The sequence below is a fragment of the Mobula hypostoma genome, chromosome 9 (genome assembly GCF_963921235.1).
Source record: "Mobula hypostoma chromosome 9, sMobHyp1.1, whole genome shotgun sequence".
Lineage (NCBI taxonomy): Eukaryota > Metazoa > Chordata > Chondrichthyes > Myliobatiformes > Myliobatidae > Mobula > Mobula hypostoma.
In genome coordinates, this window is record NC_086105.1 from 144927982 (window position 1) to 144948961 (window position 20980).

General features: G+C 45.5%; 1 protein-coding gene across 1 annotated transcript in view; it reads right to left on the minus strand.

Moving 5' to 3' along the window:
- Positions 1–20980, minus strand: part of LOC134352133 (extracellular serine/threonine protein kinase FAM20C-like) — a 120626-nt gene that overhangs the window by 97102 nt on the left and 2544 nt on the right. Inside the window, exon 2 of the mRNA XM_063059360.1 lies at positions 12887–13059. Coding sequence (XP_062915430.1) covers positions 12887–13059 — 173 coding nt within the window. The remainder of the gene's footprint in view (positions 1–12886; positions 13060–20980) is intronic.

The window sequence follows — 20980 nt, forward strand, 5'->3', positions numbered from 1 at the left end:
GGAAGGCCTAGGGGAAGGGGAAGTAGATTGCGAGGTCAGTAATCCATCTTATCGTACTAGTAAACCGTCCAATAGTCTGTTAACAGCAGGGTAAAAGCTGTCCTTGAGCCTGGTGGTATGTGATTTCAGGCTTTTGTATCTTCTGCCCGATGGGGGCGGTGGGCGGGGGGAGAGAAAGTTCGGAATGGAGACAATATGAACAGCTGATGGTGTTGCCAAGAGGATAGTTGCAGACTATGGCGTGACACTGAACAAATGGGTAGATAGCAGAACATGACAGTCACCTGTGCACTTTATGTCAACTTGTATATCAACAGATTCTTTCAATTATCTCTTAATGTTACTGTGTTAATATTATTTCTGTGTTTATATTCTAACTGGCTGCATCGCTGTCTGGTTTGGGGGGGCGGGGGAACACTGGACAGGATTGAAATAGGCTGCAGAAAGTTATAAACTCGGTCAGCTCCATCATGGGCACGTCTACAAGGACATCTTCAAGGAACGATGCCTCAAAAAGGCAGCGTCCGTCATTAAGGATCCCATCACCCAGGCCATGCCCTTTTCTCCTTGCTACCGTCAGAGAGGTGCAGAAGCCTGAAGACACACAGTCAGTGATTCAGGAACAACTTCTTCCCCCCTGCCACCCGATTTCTGAATGGACATTGAACCCATGAGCACTATCTCACTATTTCCTCCTTCTGCACTATTTATGTAACTTAACTTTTTAAATATAATTCTTACTACAGTTTACAATAATAATGTTTTATTATTATGTATTCCATTGTACTGCTGCCACATTAAAACAAATTTCATGATATATACTGGTGACACCAAACCTGATTGTGATTATTTTATATACTGTGTGTGATATATAGGCTGTGTTTTACGCCTTGGTCCCAGAGGAATGTTTTTTCACATACTGTATACATGTGTATGGTTGAAAGACAATTAACTTGAACATGAATATAATGTTGTTAAGTACAAGGTGTTTGGGAGAACTATTAACAATAAAACAGACACAAGGAATGGTACAGACTGAGAGGGGATTGAGAAACAAGGAGAATGCAGTGTACAACTCCAAGGACCTCTGAAAGTTGCAACACTCATACATAGAAACATAGAAAATAGGTGCAGGAGTAGGCCATTCGGCCCTTCGAGCCTGCACCGCCATTTATTATGATCATGGCTGATCATCCAACTCAGAACCCCGCCCCAGCCTTCCCTCCATACCCCCTGACCCCTGTAGCCACAAGGGCCATATCTAACTCCCTCTTAAATGTAGCCAATGAACTGGCCTCAACTGTTTCCTGTGGCAGAGAATTCCACAGATTCGCCACTCTCTGTGTGAAGAAGTTTTTCCTAATCTCGGTCCTAAAAGGCTTCCCCTCTATCCTCAAACTGTGGCCCCTCGTTCTGGACTTCCCCAACATCGGGAACAATCTTCCTGCATCTAGCCTGTCCAATCCCTTTAGGATTTTATACGTTTCAATCAGATCCCCCCTCAATCTTCTAAATTCCAACGAGTACAAGCCCAGTTCATCCAGTCTTTCTTCATATGAAAGTCCTGCCATCCCAGGAATCAATCTGGTGAACCTTTTTTGTACTCCCTCTATGGCAAGGATGTCTTTCCTCAGATTAGGGGACCAAAACTGCACACAATACTCCAGGTGTGGTCTCACCAAGGCCTTGTACAACTGCATTAGTACCTCCCTGCTCCTGTACTCGAATCCTCTCGCTATAAATGCCAGCATACCATTCGCCTTTTTCACCGCCTGCTGTACCTGCATGCCCACTTTCAATGACTGGTGTATAATGACACCCAGGTCTCGTTGCACCTCCCCTTTTCCTAATCGGCCACCATACACAACTTGAACAAGGGGGCATAAAGGATCCTTGCTTTCATTAGTTGAGCCACAGAAAATGAGAATAAGGAGATTGGTTAGGTGAAGACTGGAGCTTTGTGTGCACAGTTTTGAGGTTAATTTTGAAGATGAAATCTCATGTGGATAGGGTGGTGAAGAAAGCTTTTGGTTTGCTGGCCTTTATTAATCAGAGCATTGAGTATAGGAGTTGGGATGTAATGTTGAATTTGTATAAGGCATTGGTAAGGCCAAATCTGGAGTATTGTGTACAGTTCTGGTCACTGAATTATAGGAAAGATGTCAATAAAATTGAGAGAGTACAGAGAAGGTTTACTAAAATGTTGCCTGGGTTTCATCTCCTAAGTTACAGAGAAAGATTGAACAAGTTAGGTCTTTATTGTTTGGAGCGTAGAAGGTTGAGGGGGGACTTGATAGAGGTGTTTAAAATTATGAGGGGGATTGATAGAGTTGACGTGGTTAGACTTTTTCCATTGAGGGTGGGGAAGATTCAAACAAGAGGACACAGGTTAAGAGTTAGAGGACAAAAGTTTAGGGGTAACATGAGGGGGAACTTCTTTACTCAGAGAGTGGTAGCTGTGTGGAATGAGCTCCCAGCAGAAGTGGTTGAGACAGGTTCTATGTTGTCGTTTAAAGTTAAATTGGATAGATATATGGACAGGAAAGGAATGGAGAGTTATGGGCTGAGTGCAGGTCGGTGGGTAAGAGTTTGGCATGGACTAGAAGGGCCGAGATGGCCTGTTTCCGTGCTGTAATTGTTATATGGTTATATGGTTAAGAGGGCACATGGTGAGTTGGCCTTCATTAGTAGAGGGAGTGAGTTCAAAAGCTGCAAGGCAATGTTGCGACTTTGCAAAACCCTAGTTAGACCACACTTGGAGCACCGTATTCATTTCTGATCACCTCTTGATAGGAAGGATGTGGAAGCTTCAGAGAGGAGCAAGTGGAAACTTACCAGGGGTGCTGCCTGGATTTGAGAGCATGTCTTATGAGGGAAGTTTGAGCGAGAAAGGCCTTTTCTTTTTGGAGCCAAGGTGGATGACAAGTGACTTGACTGAGATGTACGTTCATTAGATGCATGGGTAGAATGGACAACCAAGGCAGAAAACTTTAATACAAGAGGGCAGAAATGGAAGAAAGTATAGGGGGATGTCAGACATAGGCTTTATTACACAGAGAGTGGTGAGTGCATGGAACAGCCTGCCTGGGGTGGTGGTAGAGGTAGATACATTAGCGACATTTAAGAACCTCTTAGATAGGCAATGAAAGAAAGATGGAGGGCTATGTGGGAGGGGAGCATTAAACTTGGAAAGGGTCTGAGGAAGAACATCAAATGTGTGGTTGGAATCTGGAGTACCCATCCTGAGGGAGTGATGAAGACACCCAGAGCATTTGATAGTGTGTGGACCAGGGTTTTCCGATCTTTTTTATGGCATGGACCCCTACCATTAATGGAGGGGGTCTGTGGATTCAAGGTTGGGAACCCCCTGGTGTAGACCAGGTATTGGCAACTGACATAAGGATGGCACGAACATAGCTAAATTAAAAATAGTGCAAAAATGGAAACAATAAAAAAGTGAAGTAGTGTTCATGGGATCAATGCCCATTTAGAAATTGACTGCAGACGGGAAGAAGCTGTTCCTGAATCTGCACCTCCTCCCTGATGGTAACAATGAGAAGGGGGCACATCCAGGGTGATAGGGGTCCTTAGTAATGGACGCTGCATTTCTGAGGCACTACTCCTTGAAGATCAATTGGATACTATGGAAGTTAGTACCCATGATGGAGCTGACTAATTTTACAACCCCACCCCCACCATACCAGTCAATGTTGCAGCCTGTCAGAATGCTCGGCACATTTCTAGAAGTTTCATGCGTTTTAGGTGACAAACCAAATCTCCTCAAACTCCTGATGAATCGCCTTCTTTACAACTGCATCAGTATGTTGGGACCAGGTTAGATCCACAAAGATATTGACACCCAGGGACTTGAAATTGCTCACTGTCTCCACTTCTGTGAGGCTGGTTCAGACAGCAGATTGGTGAATTTAGACCGATGGATGGGTGGGATTTGGTACCCAGCTGCAACAATCTTAGAAATACAAACACAAGAGATTCTGCAGATGCTGGAAATCCAGAGCAACACACACAAAATGCCGGTAGAACTCAGCAGGTCAGGCAGCATCTATGAAGGGGAATAAAGAGTCGACATTTCAAGCCAAGACCCTTCTTCTTGGCCCGAAATGCTAGTTCTTTATTCCTCCACAGATGCTACCTGACTTGCTGAGTTCCTCCAGCATTTTGTGCACATTAATCTTAGAAACGCCCCGCTTAATGAACAATGCCCAGCACAGTCAATCAATATCACGCAACTAATACAGTGAACTCACTCATTATGATAGCTTACACAAGGGAACACAAAGAAACGCCACAAATCACCATCATCAGCAAAACAGACAATTCTGTTACTGAAATCTGCAGCAAATGCTGCTTGAATTTAAATTGATAAAAGAAAACTTACTGACATAAATCCAATCCGATTATAATTTGATACGAACGTGTACAATTCAAGAGCAGAAGATGTACAATTTTTGGTAATCTATACTAGTGTTAGAGGGGATTAAATGGAAGGGTGTGAAGACCAACCTATGAACCTGTAATGTAGTTGGAAAATTGGCCTGCTTCAATGCTTCACCAATACAGAAGGAGGCCAATAAATAAAATGAGTTTTATCGCTCTCTGGTAGAGCTATTCAGTTAGTCCAATCCCCCTTCCCTTTCCCCAAAGCCCCATAATTTTCTCACTAAGCATGTGTCCAATTGTCCTTTGCACATTCTGTTGAATGCCCTTCCACTTTCCTGATGAGCTAGGCAATCTATAATGCAATTCACTGTCAGGAGGTATTCCACAAATGTTGCCTATCATCCTAGAGCCTTGTCTTTTCCTGTAGTCTGCCTCAAAACAGTTGCTCTTCATTATTAACTCTATCAGCACCAGATGGATTTTCATAAGGAAGTGGATTTTAATAAAGTGCAAAAACAGAAATAATAAAAAAGTGAGGTAGTGTTCATGGGATCAATGCCCATTTAGAAATTGACTGCAGACGGGAAGAAGCTGTTCCTGAATCTGTACCTCCTCCCTGATGGTAACAATGAGAAGGGGGCACGTCCAGGGTGATAGGAGGCCTTAGTAATGGACGCTGCATTTCTAGATGCTAGTGAACGCAGCATCTCTAGGAAGAGGTATGGTTGACGTTTTGGGCCGAGACCCTTCGTCAGGACCCCTGACAAAAAGTGTGTTCAATTCCAAGAATGAAGGGGGGGATCTCATTGAAGCTTACCGAATATTGAATGGCCTAGACAGAGTGGACATGAAGAGGATGACTTCAATAGGGGAGGACTCTAGGACCAGAGGGTGCAGCTTCAGAATACAAGGGCATCTCTTATTTATTTATTTATTTAGATAGATAGATATACTTTATTAATCCCGAGGGAAATTTGGTTTCGTTACAGCCGCACCAACCAAGAATAGAGTGTAAATATAGCAATACAAAAAAACCCCATCAAACAACAAAATGCAAAACTATGCCAGATGGAAAATAAGTCCAGGACCAGTCTATTGGCTCAGGGTGTCTGACCCTCCACGGGAGGAGCTGCACGTTCGAGGGCCACAGGTAGGAACAACCTCCCGTGCCGCCCAGTGTTGTATGACGGTGGAATGTGGCCGAAGTCCAACAGTAAAAAGTTCAATATCCAGTCTGCAAACACGTTTCTCGATCATAATATACCCCGGATTGCACCAACCGTTGTTAGCCAGATCAGTAAGCAGGCCACTCCTTCACGCCGCTTACCGCTCTCCGTGCACTTCCGGTCAGGTGAAATTTAGAGATACAGCGTGGAACAGGCCCTTCTAGTCCACCGATTTAACCCTCACCTAATCACATGGCAATTTACCACGACCAATTAACCTACAAATCGGTACACCCTTGGCTTGTGGAAGGAAACTGGAGCACCCGGAGGAAACCCACGCATTTACGGGAAGAACGTACCATCTCCTTCCAGACAGTTCTGGAATTGAGCTGTAATAGCGTTGCACGTACCGCTACGCTACAGTGGCGCACTTTAGAACAGAGGTAAAGAGGAACTTCTTCAGCCCGAGGGTGGTGAAGCTGTAGAATACATTGCCACCGACGGCCATGGTGGTCAAGTCACTGGGTCTATTTAAAGTGGAGGTTGATAGGTTCTTGATTAGTCAGGGCATCAAAGGTTACGGGGAGGATAGTCTTCATATAGAAAGGGTGTGGAGAGTGTTCAGAAGAGGTTTAAGTGAATTAGAGGGTATGAGTTGTAAGAAGGAGGTTGACAAACTCGGACTGTTTCCTCTGGAGTGGCAGAAGCTGAGAGGAGATCTGACAGAAGTTTACAACATTATGAGAGGCAGAGGTAGCTTAGCTTGCCAGAATCTTTCAAAGATGTCTAAAACTAGAGGCCATGCATTTAAGGTGATGGTGGGGGGGTGGGGGCGTTGTTCAGTGCAAATGTGCAGGGCAAGTATTTTTTATACACAGAGAGTGGAGGGTGTCTGGAATGTACAGCCGGGGCGGTGGTGGAGGCAGATACAATAAGGGTGTTTATTTAGACACGTGAATGTTCAGAGAATGGAAGGCTACTGAACTTGTGTAGGTGGAAGGCATTAGTTTCATCGGACATTTATTTTCTAATTCAGTTGGTTTAATTGTGAGGTGAAGGGTCTGTTTGACATTCTACCCAGAAGGCAACAAATTGTATAAATAGATTGTCAACACAAGAAATTCTGAAGATGCTGGAAAACCAGAGCAACACACACAAAACGCCAGGGGAACTCTGCAGGTCAAGCAGCATCTATAGAGAGAAATAGAACATAGAACATAGAATGGTACAGCACAGTACAGGCCCTTCGGCCCTCAATGTTGTGCCGACCCTCAAACTCTGCCTCCCATATAAGCCCCCACTTTAAATTCCTCCATATACCTGTCGAGTCGTCTCTTAAACTTCACTAGTGTATCTGCCTCCACCACTGACTCAGGCAGTGCATTCCATAGACCAACCACTCTCTGAGTAAAAAACCTTCCTCTAATATCCCCCTTGAACTTCCCATCCCCTACCTTAAAGCCATGTCCTCTTGTATTGAGCAGTGGTGACCTGGGGAAGAGGTGCTAGCTATCCACTCTATCTATTCCTCTTAATATCTTGTACACCTCTATCATGTCTCCTCTCATCCTCCTTCTCTCCAAAGAGTAAAGCCCTAGCTCCCTTAATCTCTGATCATAATCCATACCCTCTAAACCAGGCAGCATCCTGGTAAATCTCCTCTGTACCCTTTCCAATGCTTCTACATCCTTCCTACAGTGAGGCGACCAGAACTGGACACAAAGACAGTCCATGTTTGGGCTGAGACCTTACAAGTAGAAGTTTATTAACATGAATTGAAGACTGGTTTTCACACAAGCAGATACAATGAGTCTTCACACACAAAGTGCTAAAGCAGGGGTTCTTAACCTGTGGTCCACAAACTTGGACGGGAAAAAATTTACCTCAAACAACACACATAAAAGTTGCTGGTGAACGCAGCAGGCCAGGCAGCATCTCTAGGAAAAGGAAAAAACTTACCTCTTTATTTTCCCTAATCCCTAACTGAAATTTAGCGTTTCCTTCAATGATGAATGTAGGCAGCAAACTCTGGTAATATTAGCAGTAGCTGTGACTTTGTCACCAATAGAAATCACAGATATTTTCCTATCACATTACAGTTGTTACAATGCATTATTCTGAGAAGGGGTCCATAGACTTCACTGGACCATGACATAAAAAGAGATTAAGAACCCCTATGCTAAAGGAATTTAGTCATTCAGGCAGCAAGTCTGGCGAGGAATAAACAGTGGACATTTTGGGGCAAGACCTTTCACCAGGGCAGTCCTGTTAAAGGGTCTCACCCCAAAACATCAACTATTTAGAAGACAGAACATAGAATAGTACAGCACAGAACAGGCCCTTCAGCCCACAATGATGTGCCAAAACATTTAAATAATAATCAAATGGCCAACTAAACTAATCTCTTCTGCCTACACAATGTCCATATCCTTCCATTTCCCTCATTTTCATGTACCTATCTAAATGTCTTGTAAAAGCCTTTGATGTTCCAGCCTCTATCACCACCAGCTTGGGTACTAGCCTACAAAGTACCTAGGACATCTTCAGGGAGCGGTGTCTCAGAAAGGCAGAAAGGCAGCGTCCATTATGAAGGACCTCCAGCACCCAGGACATGCCCTTTTCTCACTGTTACCATCATGTAGGAGGTACAGAAGCCTGAAGGCACACACTCAGTGATTCAGGAACAGCTTCTTCCCTTCTGCCATCTGATTCTTAAATGGACATTGAACCTTTGGACACTATCTCACTTTAAAAAAAAATATACTGTAGTATTTCTGTTTTTTGCATGATCTTTAATCTATTCAATATAAATATACTGTATAAAGTATACTGAACAAGATTTACTTATTTATTATTTTTTTCTTCTTCTATATTGTGTATTGCATTGAACTGCTGCTGCTAAGTTAACAAATTTCACGGCACATGCTGGTGATAATAATCCTGATTCTGATTCACCATCATTGTTTTCTGCCAGGATTATCCCTGATTCCTTTCTTGGACTCCCCTTCATAGATGCTGCCTGACTTGCTGAGTTCCTCCAGCACTTGGTGTTTTGCTCAAACTTTCCAGCATCTGCGGAATCTCTTGTATCGATACAACTGATCTTCTTCAGGCTGAAGGATCAGATCTTGACCTGCGAGTTTATATTCATGACCTACGAAAGGGGAGAACTATCAGGTACCCGCGAAAGCAGGTGAAAGGACATGTTGTGGCCAGGCTATTAGGACACTGTGACACGTTATTTGTCGGTTCAGGGAGTCACTGAAAACTTGTTAAATGGCACATAACATGGTGAAGTGTGAGATCATGAAATTCAGTAACAGGAATCCACAGGCAGATTATTGTCTATGTGAGAGAGACTGCAGGTGTGAAGTACAAAGAAAACTAGGTGTGCTTGGTCATGAATTACAAGTAGCTCACAGGTGCAGCAAGTGTTTTGGAAGACAAGTTGTCTTGGATACCTCTGAGACTAGTACCAATGATAACTAAGTTTACAATTTTTTGCAACTTACTTTGATCTTGTGCAGTAGCCCCCGCTCCCCACCCCATACCAGACAGTGATACTACCAGTCAGAATGCTCTCCACATTGTATCTGCAGACGTTTTTGATTGTTTTAGGAGACAAACCAAATCCCTTCAAACTCCTAATGAAATGTAGCTGCGTTGGTATGGTGGGGCCAAGTTAAGTTATCATAACTATCGACAGCCAGGAACTTGAAATTGCTCACTCTTTCCACTTCTGACCTCACAAGTGATGCTCGCACGATGGGACAGGGTTACACAGCTGCAGTGCATAAGGATGTCTGCTCACAGAGGATGGTGTATCCCTGGAGTGCTCTGTTCCGCAGGGCCATGCCTGGATTTAGTGAGGAAGTCGACAGATTTTGTAAAGATCACGGAGTCGGAGGCTGTGGGAAGCAGCCACAGGAGTTGAGGCCCGAAGCAGGTCAGCTACCACAGGCCTCATCTCATCTATGCTGTGAAGGGCCTCGGGCTAAAATATTGATTCTTTATTCCTCTCCATAGATGCCACCTGACTTTCTGAGTTCCTTCAGCATTGTGTGTGTGTGTTACTATTTTCTTGTGTAGGCACGTGGCCAAGTGGTTAAGGCATTGGACTAGCGACCTGAAGGTCGTGAGTTTGAGCCCCAGCCGAGGCAGCGTGTTGTGTCCTTGAGCAAGGCACTTAGTCACACATTGCTCTGCGACGACACCGGTGCCAAGCTGTATGGGTCCTAATGCCCTTCCCTTGGACAACATCGGTGTCGTGGAGAGGGGAGACTTGCAGCCAGTCTTCCATACAACCTTGCCCAGGCCTGTGCCCTAGAGAGTGAAGACTTTCCAGACGCAGATCCATGGTCTCGCAAGACTAACGAATGCCTTTACTTTTTACTATTTTCTTATGTATCATCCTCCATTGAGTTCCCTCTCAGCCTTCTCTGCTCGAAAGGTCAGTGGGATAACATATAGAACTTCTCCCTTACAATTCCAGAGACGTGGATCCGATCCTGGCCCTTGGGTGCTATCTGTGTGGAGTTTATGCATTCCTCCCCCCCCCCACACCCGACTGGTGCTCCAATTTCCTGCCACACTCGAAAGATATGGAGGGGTTGGAAGTTTAATTGCCCATTGTAAATTAACCCTTGTGTAGCTGGGCAGTAGAATAATTGGGCTGGAGTTTAGAGGCACGCGAGAGAGAATACACAGGGAATGAGATTGATGGGATTCCTTTGAAAGCTGGCGTTGATTCAATAGATTGAATGTCCTCCCATTTCATACAAAATAAAGATTCAAAATCCGAAGATCAGCTTCATTTGTCACATGTACATCAAAACATACAGTGAAATGCCGCACTTGCATTGCAGACATGCTGGGGCAGCCCAGATAGTGTCACCACAATTCAACACCAACATAGCACGCCCACAGCCTACTGGAATGCGGGAGAAAACACAAGCACCCGGAGGAAACCAATACAGTCACGGGGCACCACTGTAGTGCAGTGGTTAGCGTGATGCTGTTACAGCTTGGGACATCGGAGTTCAATTCCGACGTCCGCTGTAAGAAAGTTTATACGTTCTTCCTGTGTGTGGGTGGGTGGGTTTCCTCCAGGTGCTTTGGTTTCGTCCCACAGACCAAAGACGTACCGGTTAGTAGACTGATTGTAAAGTCTCCTGTGATTAGACTGAGGTTAAACTGGTGGGTTGCTGATTGTTGTGGTTTGGTGCGTCCTGTTCTGCACAGTACTTCTGAATAAACAAATTAATTAATTAAATAAAACATATAAACTCCTTACAGACAGCACTGGAAATCCAACTATGATTGGCAACGTTCCTGCTAATTGTTTTTACAGCTGCACGGACCAACCATTGCTCTAACCAGGAAATTTTTAAGCAGCTTGAAAACTGCGTGGCACTTTAAAAGTGATTTTTGTTATGAGCATACTACAAGTACGTACTAAGAATGAAAATTGAAAAATCAAATACTTTTGATTTTATTTATTAATTCAAGAGTATAATGAAATACAGTACAAAGAAAATCTTCCACGTTTCGTAAACTTTTTCTCATCTGTCTTTATTCCGAAGGCTACGTGCTCAGGAGCTTTTTAGTTACCACGTGACTGCGCACCTACATGACTTAGAAGGAACAGTGGGTCAGTATTGCCTTCGACCGAGAGTGTTCTTCAAACCCCAATCACTTCTTCATTACTACAGTCAGATGTGGAGGCCAAGCCATTGAGTATATTTAAAGAGGAAGCTGCTAGGTTCTTGATTAGTAATAGTGTTGTAACTTGAAACACTGAGAATGCAAATACATAAAAGCTCTAAAATGTTTCAAAGTAAGGGTTGTGGTACATTTACTATTTTAAAAACTTATGGATTGTATTTACTAATACATAACTAATTACAGGGTGTTTCACAATTATATTAATGTAGATTTCAAAATTATATTAACACAATTTAAAATTATGTTCACATTATATAAAAGAAAATTCCAGCCATGTGGCAACGAAGGCTATGTGTGTGGGAGCATTGCAGTTACTGTGCAACCATGTAACTATGCAGCTTAGAGGGAACAGTGCTGATCAGTGATCGCTGGCGACACAAAGCGACTGTGCTAACCACAATCATGCCAGCCACAAAAAATACATAATACCGAATAATATTCTAGCTCCCCGTAATAATACATGAGGAACAATAGCCCATTCTGTATGTAATTCAGCTCTTGACTCAACACTGCCTTGGAATAGATATGTTGGCTCTTTGAGAAACAACTTTAATTTGACACAATCCCTGATGTTATTTAGAATATTGCATTGTGTAAATCGGAGCCATTTATATTATTTTCTCAGCTGCCAGTTCTTGTTACCTGGCCCACCATTTCAGCAAATTTAACTTAAGGTGTATTTGTGATGGTATTCTACTATATGTGTTAGCACCTCTCCCTCGAGACATCAGTTTTCAATCACTCTGTTGGACTGGCTAGTCCCAGAATGATTTTATTCACTCGCTTCCATCTTCATGCAGTTTTTTTTGAGGTAATAAGACAAGGAATTATTTTCACACAGATCTGTAATCTTGAAGTCACTTTCTCAGAGGGGCAATTTATCTCCTTACAAAGACAGATTACACCCAATGGCACTTTATTGGGCACCTCCTCTACCTCAAAGTGGCCACTGTGTGTATGTTTGTGGTCTGCTGCTGCTGTAGCCTATCCACTCCAAGTGTCAACGTATTGTGCGTTCAGAGATGCTCTTCTGCACACCACTGTTGTGAAGTGTGGTTATTTCAGTTACTGTCACCTTCCTGTCAGCTTGATCCAGACTGGCCATTCCTCTCTGACCTCTCTCGTTAACAAGGTGCTTTCACCCACAGAACTGCCACTCACGGGATATTTTTTGTTTTTCTGCACCATTCTCTGTAAACTCTGGAGACTGTCATGTGTGAAAATCCCAGGAGATCAGCACTTCCTGAGATATTCAAACCACCCCATCTGGCACAATCATTCCACAGGCAAAGTCACTTAGATCACATTTTTTCCCCATTCGGATGTTTGGTCTGAACAGCAACCGAACCTCTTGACCATGTCTGTATGCTTTTATGCACTGACTTTCAGTCACATGATTGACTGATTAGATATTTGCATTAACTAATAAAGAGGCCGCTAAGCGAACCTTCACAGAAAGATCCGAAATCTCAAAACTCACTTTCTCAGATGGACAACTTATCTCCTTACAAAGACACATTATATGTGCTGTGTTTCCACTGTAGTGATTAGGGATATAGGGGTAGAGTTGATATATGAAAGAGATATTTTCTCACCCACACTGGAGATGTGTTGAGTGGCCAGATCCCCCAGCAAGGCCTCGATCGCCGGATTATGCCGTGAGTACAACTCATAACGGTTTATCCCGATGTGGAATTTTAACCAGTTGGGGTACGAGTCGACAGACGTTTCACTGGGGGCCAAGAGGTCACCTTCCTCTTCGTTCGCCCTGAAAACAGAAAGGATTAGAAGGTCAAACCTGTCAATCAATTTTCAAAGTAACACATACACAAAGTGCAGGAACTCAGTAGATCCCGGCAGCATCTCAGGAAAGGAATAAACAGTCGGTGTTTTGCACCAAGACCCTTCATCAGGATTCAATTTTCAAGGATGCGCTGGCAAAAATGGGGACTTGTGGTGACAGGATTTGCAGAGTTAGTAGGCCTGTTGCCTCAGGGTTCCAGTGAGCCATGTTTGATCCAGACCTCTGGTGCTGTCCATGTGGAGTTTGCATGTTCTCACCATGACCAAGTAGGCACTGTGCCTCATCACTGAAGATGGCAAAGCAGGGTTAAGACTTACACAGTGAATGATAGGGCACTGGGGAGTGCCAAGAACAAGGTGATCTGGGATGGCAGATAGGGTCACAAAGCTACAGGAGTTGAGATGTTATGTTGAAGCTGTATTAAACGTTGGAGGGGCCCAATTTGGAATATGTGTGTAGTTCTCGTCACTTACCCACAGGAAGGACGTAGAAAGAGTACAAAGAAAATTTACAAGGACGTTGAGGGGATTTGATTTGAGGACGTAAAAGTCAACTAGATTAGGTTTCATTCCCTGGAGCATAGAAGACTGAGGAGAGATTCGATAGAAGTATACAAAATCTTAAAGGGTATAGATAGGGTAAATGGAAGAAGGCTGATCTTGAGTGAGACTGAAAATAGAGGTCACAGGTTAAAGGTGAGAGGTGAAATACTTAAAGAATGAGGGGCAACTTCTTCATTCAGAGGGTGGTGAGAATGTGAGAAATACTCATCAGGTCGAGCAGCATCTACAGAGAGAGAAGCAGAGCTGATGTACCAGATATGAGAAGCAGGTTCTGATGAAGGGTATCAGATCTGAAACATTAACTCTGATTTATTTCTACAGGTGCCGTCTGACCTGTTGAAGGCTTTATTTTTGTTCAGAGATACAGCATGGTAACAGGTCCTTGCAGCACAATCAGCCCACACCACCCAATTATACCCAGAGTAACAGGTCCTTGCAGCACAATCAGCCCACACCACCCAATTATACCCACGAAAACAGGTCCTTCCAGCACAATCAGCTCACCTCACCCAACTATACCCAGAGTAACAGGTCCTTGCAGCACAGTGAGCAGATGCTGCCCAATTATACCCAATGGTAACAGGTCCTTGCAGCACAATCAGCTCACACCACCCAATTATATGCACAAGGCTAATTAATCTACTAACCCATACATCTTTGAAATGTGGGAGGAAACCGGAGCACCCTGAGGAAACCCACACAGTGAATGAGAGAGCATACAAACTACTTACAGACAAGGTCAGGAATTGAACCTGGGTCACTGACACTGTAATAACATTACATTTACTGCTACACTACCTTTCGATCGTTAGGTGCCATGTCGTATGATGTGGGCAATCATGGGCTTTCTGTGGCAATGATAGTTCTTGGCAAATTTATCTACAGAAGTTGCCCCAGCCATTATCAATACTCTTCAGAGATTGTCTGCCTGGCGTCAGTGGTCGCATAACCAGGACTTGTGATCTGCACCGGCTGCTCGTACGACCATCCGCCACCTGGTCACATGGCTTCACGTGTCCCCGATCAGGAGGCTAAGCAGGTGTTACACCTTGCCCAAGGGTGACTTGCAGGCTTGTAGACAAAACAGGCTCCTTACACATCCTGTGGTAGAGACATACCTGCATACCCCATCCAACTGTGCCACCTTAAGTAAAAGCAAATATATATTCTGATGTCAGCACAGCTTGTCTACAACTCACTAACCCTAAATCCAACCTGTACGTCTTTGCAACGCGAAAGGAAACCGGAGCACCTGGATGAAACCAATGGGTCGTTGGCCCTTTAATAACTTCACACAAACTACTACGCCAACAGCGCTGCTCAGAAGTGCAGTGGTTGGGTACTGGTTAAGTCAACTGGCTAGCAATACGGAAGCTTGAAACTGGAACCTTCCGGCCCGAGTCCACATCGCAGCATGGCAACGGGTGTTGGATCGGGGTGCAGATTGTCATTCGGGGGCAGCATGGTGGCATAACAGTCAGCGCATCGCTTTACAGCGCCAGCGACCCGGGTTCAATTCCTGTCACTGTCTGTAAGGAGTTTGTACAGTCCTTCCCATGTGCGCGTATGTAGGCTTCTTCCGGGCGTTCCCGTTTCCTCCCACATTCCAAAGGCGTATGGGTTAGTAGTTTAATTGGTCATTATTAATCGTCCTGTGATTCAGCTAGGGTTAAATCAGTGGGTTGCTGGGCAGTCTGGCAGGGCCTGTTCCGCACTGTATCTCCAGATAAATAACAAACAAGGTTCTGAACATCACTGTGCTTCTACTAAAGAGGGAGCGTCAGCAGCTCCACACAGGAAAGATGGGTGGAGGAGGGTGGGGAGAGGAGGAGGGGAAGGGGATGAGATTGGAAGACAGGAAGAGGGCAGGGAGAAAGAGAGGGAAAAAACACAAAAAGAGAAGTTGGGAGGGACGTTGAAAAGGAATGTAGCAGCACAGACACTTGCACAAATTATTATTGCGCCAGAAGGAAATAAGAACTAAAGGGGGTTGATTTGGCAAATGATCTGCCATTGGGAAATTACACAGAGCCTATGTTGGGAAAAGGAATGAGAGCTTTGAGAGTATGGCTAGAAAATCTGACAACCTGTCCTCGGATCCCAATGTCACATTGGGGAAGGACAATGGCTGCAAATTCACAGCCAGGAAAATATTCCCACTGAAGACACAACACTTATCTTGTTTCTTCAACCTACCTGACGTCACCCACCCCGACAGAGCAATAACAAATTCGGTAGACAGGGAAATCCCAATGTCAAAAATGGGGCCGTAGTCAGAGAGAGAGGGGTGGTGAGGAGGAGCGATGACCATGTGGGCAGTGGGCAGGGGTGAAAAAGGGGGCACAGGGTGATGGGGAGAGGAGAGGTGCTGAGGGCAAAGTAGAATGGAACAGTGAAGGGTGGAGAGAGGGGTTCATTGTGATCCACGAGGAGAGGGAGGAAGGGAAGGGGGTGATCAGATGAGAGACAGAGAAAACAGATGAAGGGGGGAGAGAGATCGATGGGATGTGGGGGAAGAGAGCGAGGGGGTGGGGGGAGAGAGGAGGGGAGAGAGGGGAGGGGGGAGGGGGGAGAGGGGGGGGAGAGAGGGGGAGAGGGGGAGAGAGAGGGGGAGAGAGAGGGGGAGAGAGAGGGGGAGAGAGAGGGAGAGGGAGAGAGAGGTGGGTCGAGGGGGTGAGGGCTGGGATGACCAGACTGATAGAGGCCTGAGTCAGGGACACGGGCTGGCTGTCTATGGTAACTGAAGGACGTGACAGAGAAGACAGGGTCAAGAGTGCGAGAGGGTGGGAGGTGCAAAGTGAGCAGAGTGGGGACTGTGACAGAGTGAGAGAGACAGATCAGTGGGGGGAGAGAGAGTGGGAAATGTCTGTGTTTATTTAACCCAGAGATGGATTGTTGCCCGCCACAGGGACTGACAAGTGGAGTTTGTTCCCAGCTCCAGCCTCTGCTGCCACCAGGCTACAGAATATGTGTCTTTTTCAATAAAGGAAGGCAAGCATTGAAGCCGACGAGAACAATAGTCCTTTCCAGAGGAGTCTGAGAGCAGGGGGAGTGACTGTCTCTGCGTCAGAGCACCACCAAGGACAACACACAAGAAAAATAAGATTGGGACAGGCAGTAGATTTCAGGCCAAGATATCTGTTCCTCTTTCCTTTCTAACTGACTGCCCTCTCCCTGTCACTTTTAACCCCCTCTTTCCAGCTGACTGCTTCTCTCTCCCTCTCTGCTCTCCTCTCTCGTGATCTCTCTGTCTCATCTGACTCCTCGCTATTTCCCTCTGCTTATGTCTCTCTCCCTTTTCTCTCTGTCTCTTTCTCCTTCCCTCCTGTCTGTCTCTCTTGCACCTTCTTTCTCTTTCCCCCTCCCTTTCTCCCTCCCCAACTCTTTCTCCCTCCTTCCTGTTTCTCTATCTGTCTCTCTGCCTCCCTCTGTCTCTTTCACTCACTCTCTATCTCCGTTCCTTTCTCTCTCTATCTCCGTTCCTTTCTCTCTCTCTCTCTATCTCATTTTCTCTTCCCCACCCCCACCTCTCTCTCCCTCCCCCATTCTTTCTCCCTGGTCCCTCTGCTCCTTCTACCAGCAGGGGAGACTGAGGTGCTGCCCATCAGGGTTCAATCCGACTGAGCACAATTCTGCACAAAACACTGGAGGAACCGAATGGGTTAGGCAGCATCTACTGAGGGAAATAACCAGTTGACATTTCAGGCCGAGCCCCTTCAAGGAACTGTAGATGGAAGCAACACCCACAAAGCTAGAGGAACTCAGCAAGATGAGGCAGCACCCGTGAAGGGAAAGGTTTTGAATCGAGATCCTTAAAGGGCCTCCAGCAACTTTTAGGTTTTTCTTCAGTTTCTAGCTTCTGCAGCCTCTCGTGTCTCCTAACCTTAGTTCCAATCCACGTTGGCAGCAAGACATCGTGGTCAAACTCACTGAGGATCCAGTCTAGACCACCCTTCCAAGGACTGCCCTCTCACCATTGTGCAAAACACACTTCTTACCTTCCCCCTAAGTGTTTCAACATAGTGCCATTGAATGCTTATGAGCCAGAGTAGGCCATTCAGTCAATCATCTGAATGTTAGTCTCATACCAATCTCCAGCCTTTCTCAAATCCTGTGCAAATGTGTTGGAACATATTGCCTCCTCTCCCCTTCCTGACTAGGAGTTCAACGTCACTCAATACCAGCAAGACATAAGGAGCTGATTATTGACTTCAGGAGGAGGAAACTGAAAAGTCCATGAACCACAGGTGGAGAAGGTCTGCACCATTAAATTCCTCAGCGTTATCATTTCAGAGGTGTGGGCACGTGGCCAAGCGGTTAATGTATTGGACTAGCGGCCTGAAGGTCGTGAGGTCGAGCCCCAGTCGAGGGAACGTGTTGTGTCCTTGAGCAAGGCACTTAATCACACATCGCTCTGCGACGACACTGGTGCCAAGCTGTGTGGGTCCTAATGCCCTTCCCTTGGACAACATTGGTGTTGTGGAGAGGGGAGACTTGCAGCATGGGCAACTGCTGGTCTTCCACACAACCTTGCCCAGGCCTGCGCCCTGGACAGTGAAGACTTTCCAGGCGCAGATCCATGGTCTCGCAAGACTAACAGATGCCTTTACTATCATTTCAGAGGATCTGTCCTGGGCCCAGCACGGCAACACCTCTACTTCCTTAGGAGTTTGCCACGATTTGGCATGACATCTAAAACTTTGACAAACTTCTACAGATGTGTGATGGAGAGTATATTTACTGGTTGCATCACAGCCTGGTATAGAAACACCAATGCCCTTTAAAGGAAAATCCTACAAAAAGTAATGGAGACAGCCCCATCCATCATGGGTAAAGCATCCCCCCTCCCCACCATTGAACACATCCACACGGAGCACTGTCACAGGAAAGCAGCATTCATCATCAAAGACCCCCACCACTCTACCAGGTGATGGTCTCTTCTCGCTGCTGCCATTCGGAAGATACATCTCATGCCTCCAGGTTCAGGAACAGTTATTACCCCTCAATCACCAGGCTCTTGAACCAAAGGGGATAACCTCACTCCACTTCTTTTGCTTCATCACTGAACAGTTCCCTCAACCCATGGACTCGTTTTCAAGGACTCTTCATTTCATGTTCTCACTATTCATTGTTAATTTTTTTTAGCAATAAAGACAGCCTGTTATCTTTTGCACATCGGTTGTTTGTCTACCTTGTTGGGTGAGTTCTTTCATTGATTATATTATGTTTCTTGGATTTACTGAGTATGGCCACAAGAAAATAAATCTCAGGGCGGTGTATATGGTGACATAAATTTGCTATGAACTTTGAATTCTTCAACCCCTACATCATCTGGGTGAAAACATGTTTCCACACCTTCTCTCAAATTCTTCCACCAAGAACATCTCTTTCCCTTTGGTGTTCAGCCTTCCCTCAGACTCTCTGCCTTTTGTTACCTCACACCTCAGTCAGATCCCCCCTCAGCCTCTTCCATCTGGAGGGAAACAACTTCAGCCTTTCTAGTCTGTCTTCACCACTGAAGACTGCTAATCTCTGTTGGGGGGGGAAGAGAGGGGGTGCAGGGATAGGAGAGGGGTCACAGAGGGGAGAAGTGCAGGGGTAGGAAAGTTTGAGAGAGAGATGAGGCAAAGGAGAGAGGGCGAGTGGGTAAGGGGGAGTGATGGAGAGAGAAGGATTGTTAGAGAGTAGGTAAGATGGGAGAGGACAGTGACTGTGGGAGAGTAGGCAGAGAGAAGCCTGTGGCAGCCTGTCTGTAGAGACTGAAGGCAGTGACAGAACTCTCTCTCTCTCTCTCTCTCTCCCCCCCCCCCCCATGCTCCTAGATTCAAACTGGAATCCCTCCCTCCACTCTGAATCACAAGGTGGTTAAAAGCAACACAAGAGGCCATTCTGCCCATCGAGGCAATACCAGTTCTATGTTAGAACAACCCCGCCTGTCTCCATCAGCTGCCTTAGAACACAGAACAATACAGCACAGTACAACTGCAGCCCATGAAGTTGCTCCAAACTTTTAACCTACTCTAAGATTAATTGAACCCTTCTCTCCCACATAGCCCTCCGTTTTTCTGTCATCCATGTGCCTATCTGAGAGTCTCTTAAACACTGTTCCCTCTAATCTATGCAGGTGCACGGCCGCGCAGTAACTGAAATGCTCCCGTGCACTTTGTCTTTGTTACCACACAGCTACTCATTCTAAATGTACATTGTACACGTTACAAAAAAAATTAAAGTGCTGCACAGTTTTCAGGCCATGTAAAAATTTCCTGCTCAGAGCAGTGGTTAGTCCGCACAGCTGTAAAAAAAAATTGAAAGGGAACATTGCTCTTAAATGTCTCTGTTCCATTAGAACAATGAAAGGCTATTTTGGAGGGATGATATAGATTGATCTTAAAATAGGTTAAAAAATCAGCACAACATTATGGGCCAAATGTGGTGTTCCATCTTCTCTAATGTTTCTGCCTCTATCACCACCGCAGGCAGTGCGTTCCAGTCACACACCTCTCTGACATCATCCCCCTCATACTTTCCTCCAATCATGTTAAAGTCATGCTCCCTTGTATCTGTTATTTGTCACTTCTGACCAGGGAATAAGTTTTTGATCTATTTAGAGATACAACATGGAACAGACCCTTCGGGCCCTTCAAGCCGTGCCGTAAAACACCAATTAAACTGTAGTCTAATTACAGTGCCCAATTAACATTATAACCAGTCCGTCTTTGGGCTGTGGGTGGAATCGAAGGCACCATAGGAAACCCACACGCTTACTGGGAGAACATACTAACTCCTGATAGACTGCGCCGGAAATGAACTCCGAACCCTGAGCTGAAACAGTGTGGCACTAACTGCTACGTAACTGCCACACCCCACAGTTCTAATCAGCTTGTACACCTCCATCCAGTCAACTCAACTCTCATCTGCCTTCAGTCCAAAACCCTCTCCTATCGGCTCTTGTCTTTGCACTCATCTGTCGTCCTGCCCCCAACCACTCAGCAAGTTGAGGAAGCACCTCCTCCTCCTCACTTTTGGTTATTCTGTCTTCACCCATGGCTTCAGCAGAGAGGGATCCATCGGGAAGACAAACACTCAACCCTCAGGCCTGCCAACTCTTTCCTCTTGGACCCTCATCCTTCTGAATACTCCGGGTGTGACATAACCAGAGGCATTCCAGAAACACGAGTTCAGTCTCAACCTTGGGAGCCGACTGCAAGGAGTTTGCATATTCTCCCTCTGACTGGCTGGGCTTCCATAAAACTCTAAGACATGGGAGCAGAAATCAGACCATTTGGCTCAGCGACTCTGCTCCGTCATTCCAACGTATCCCT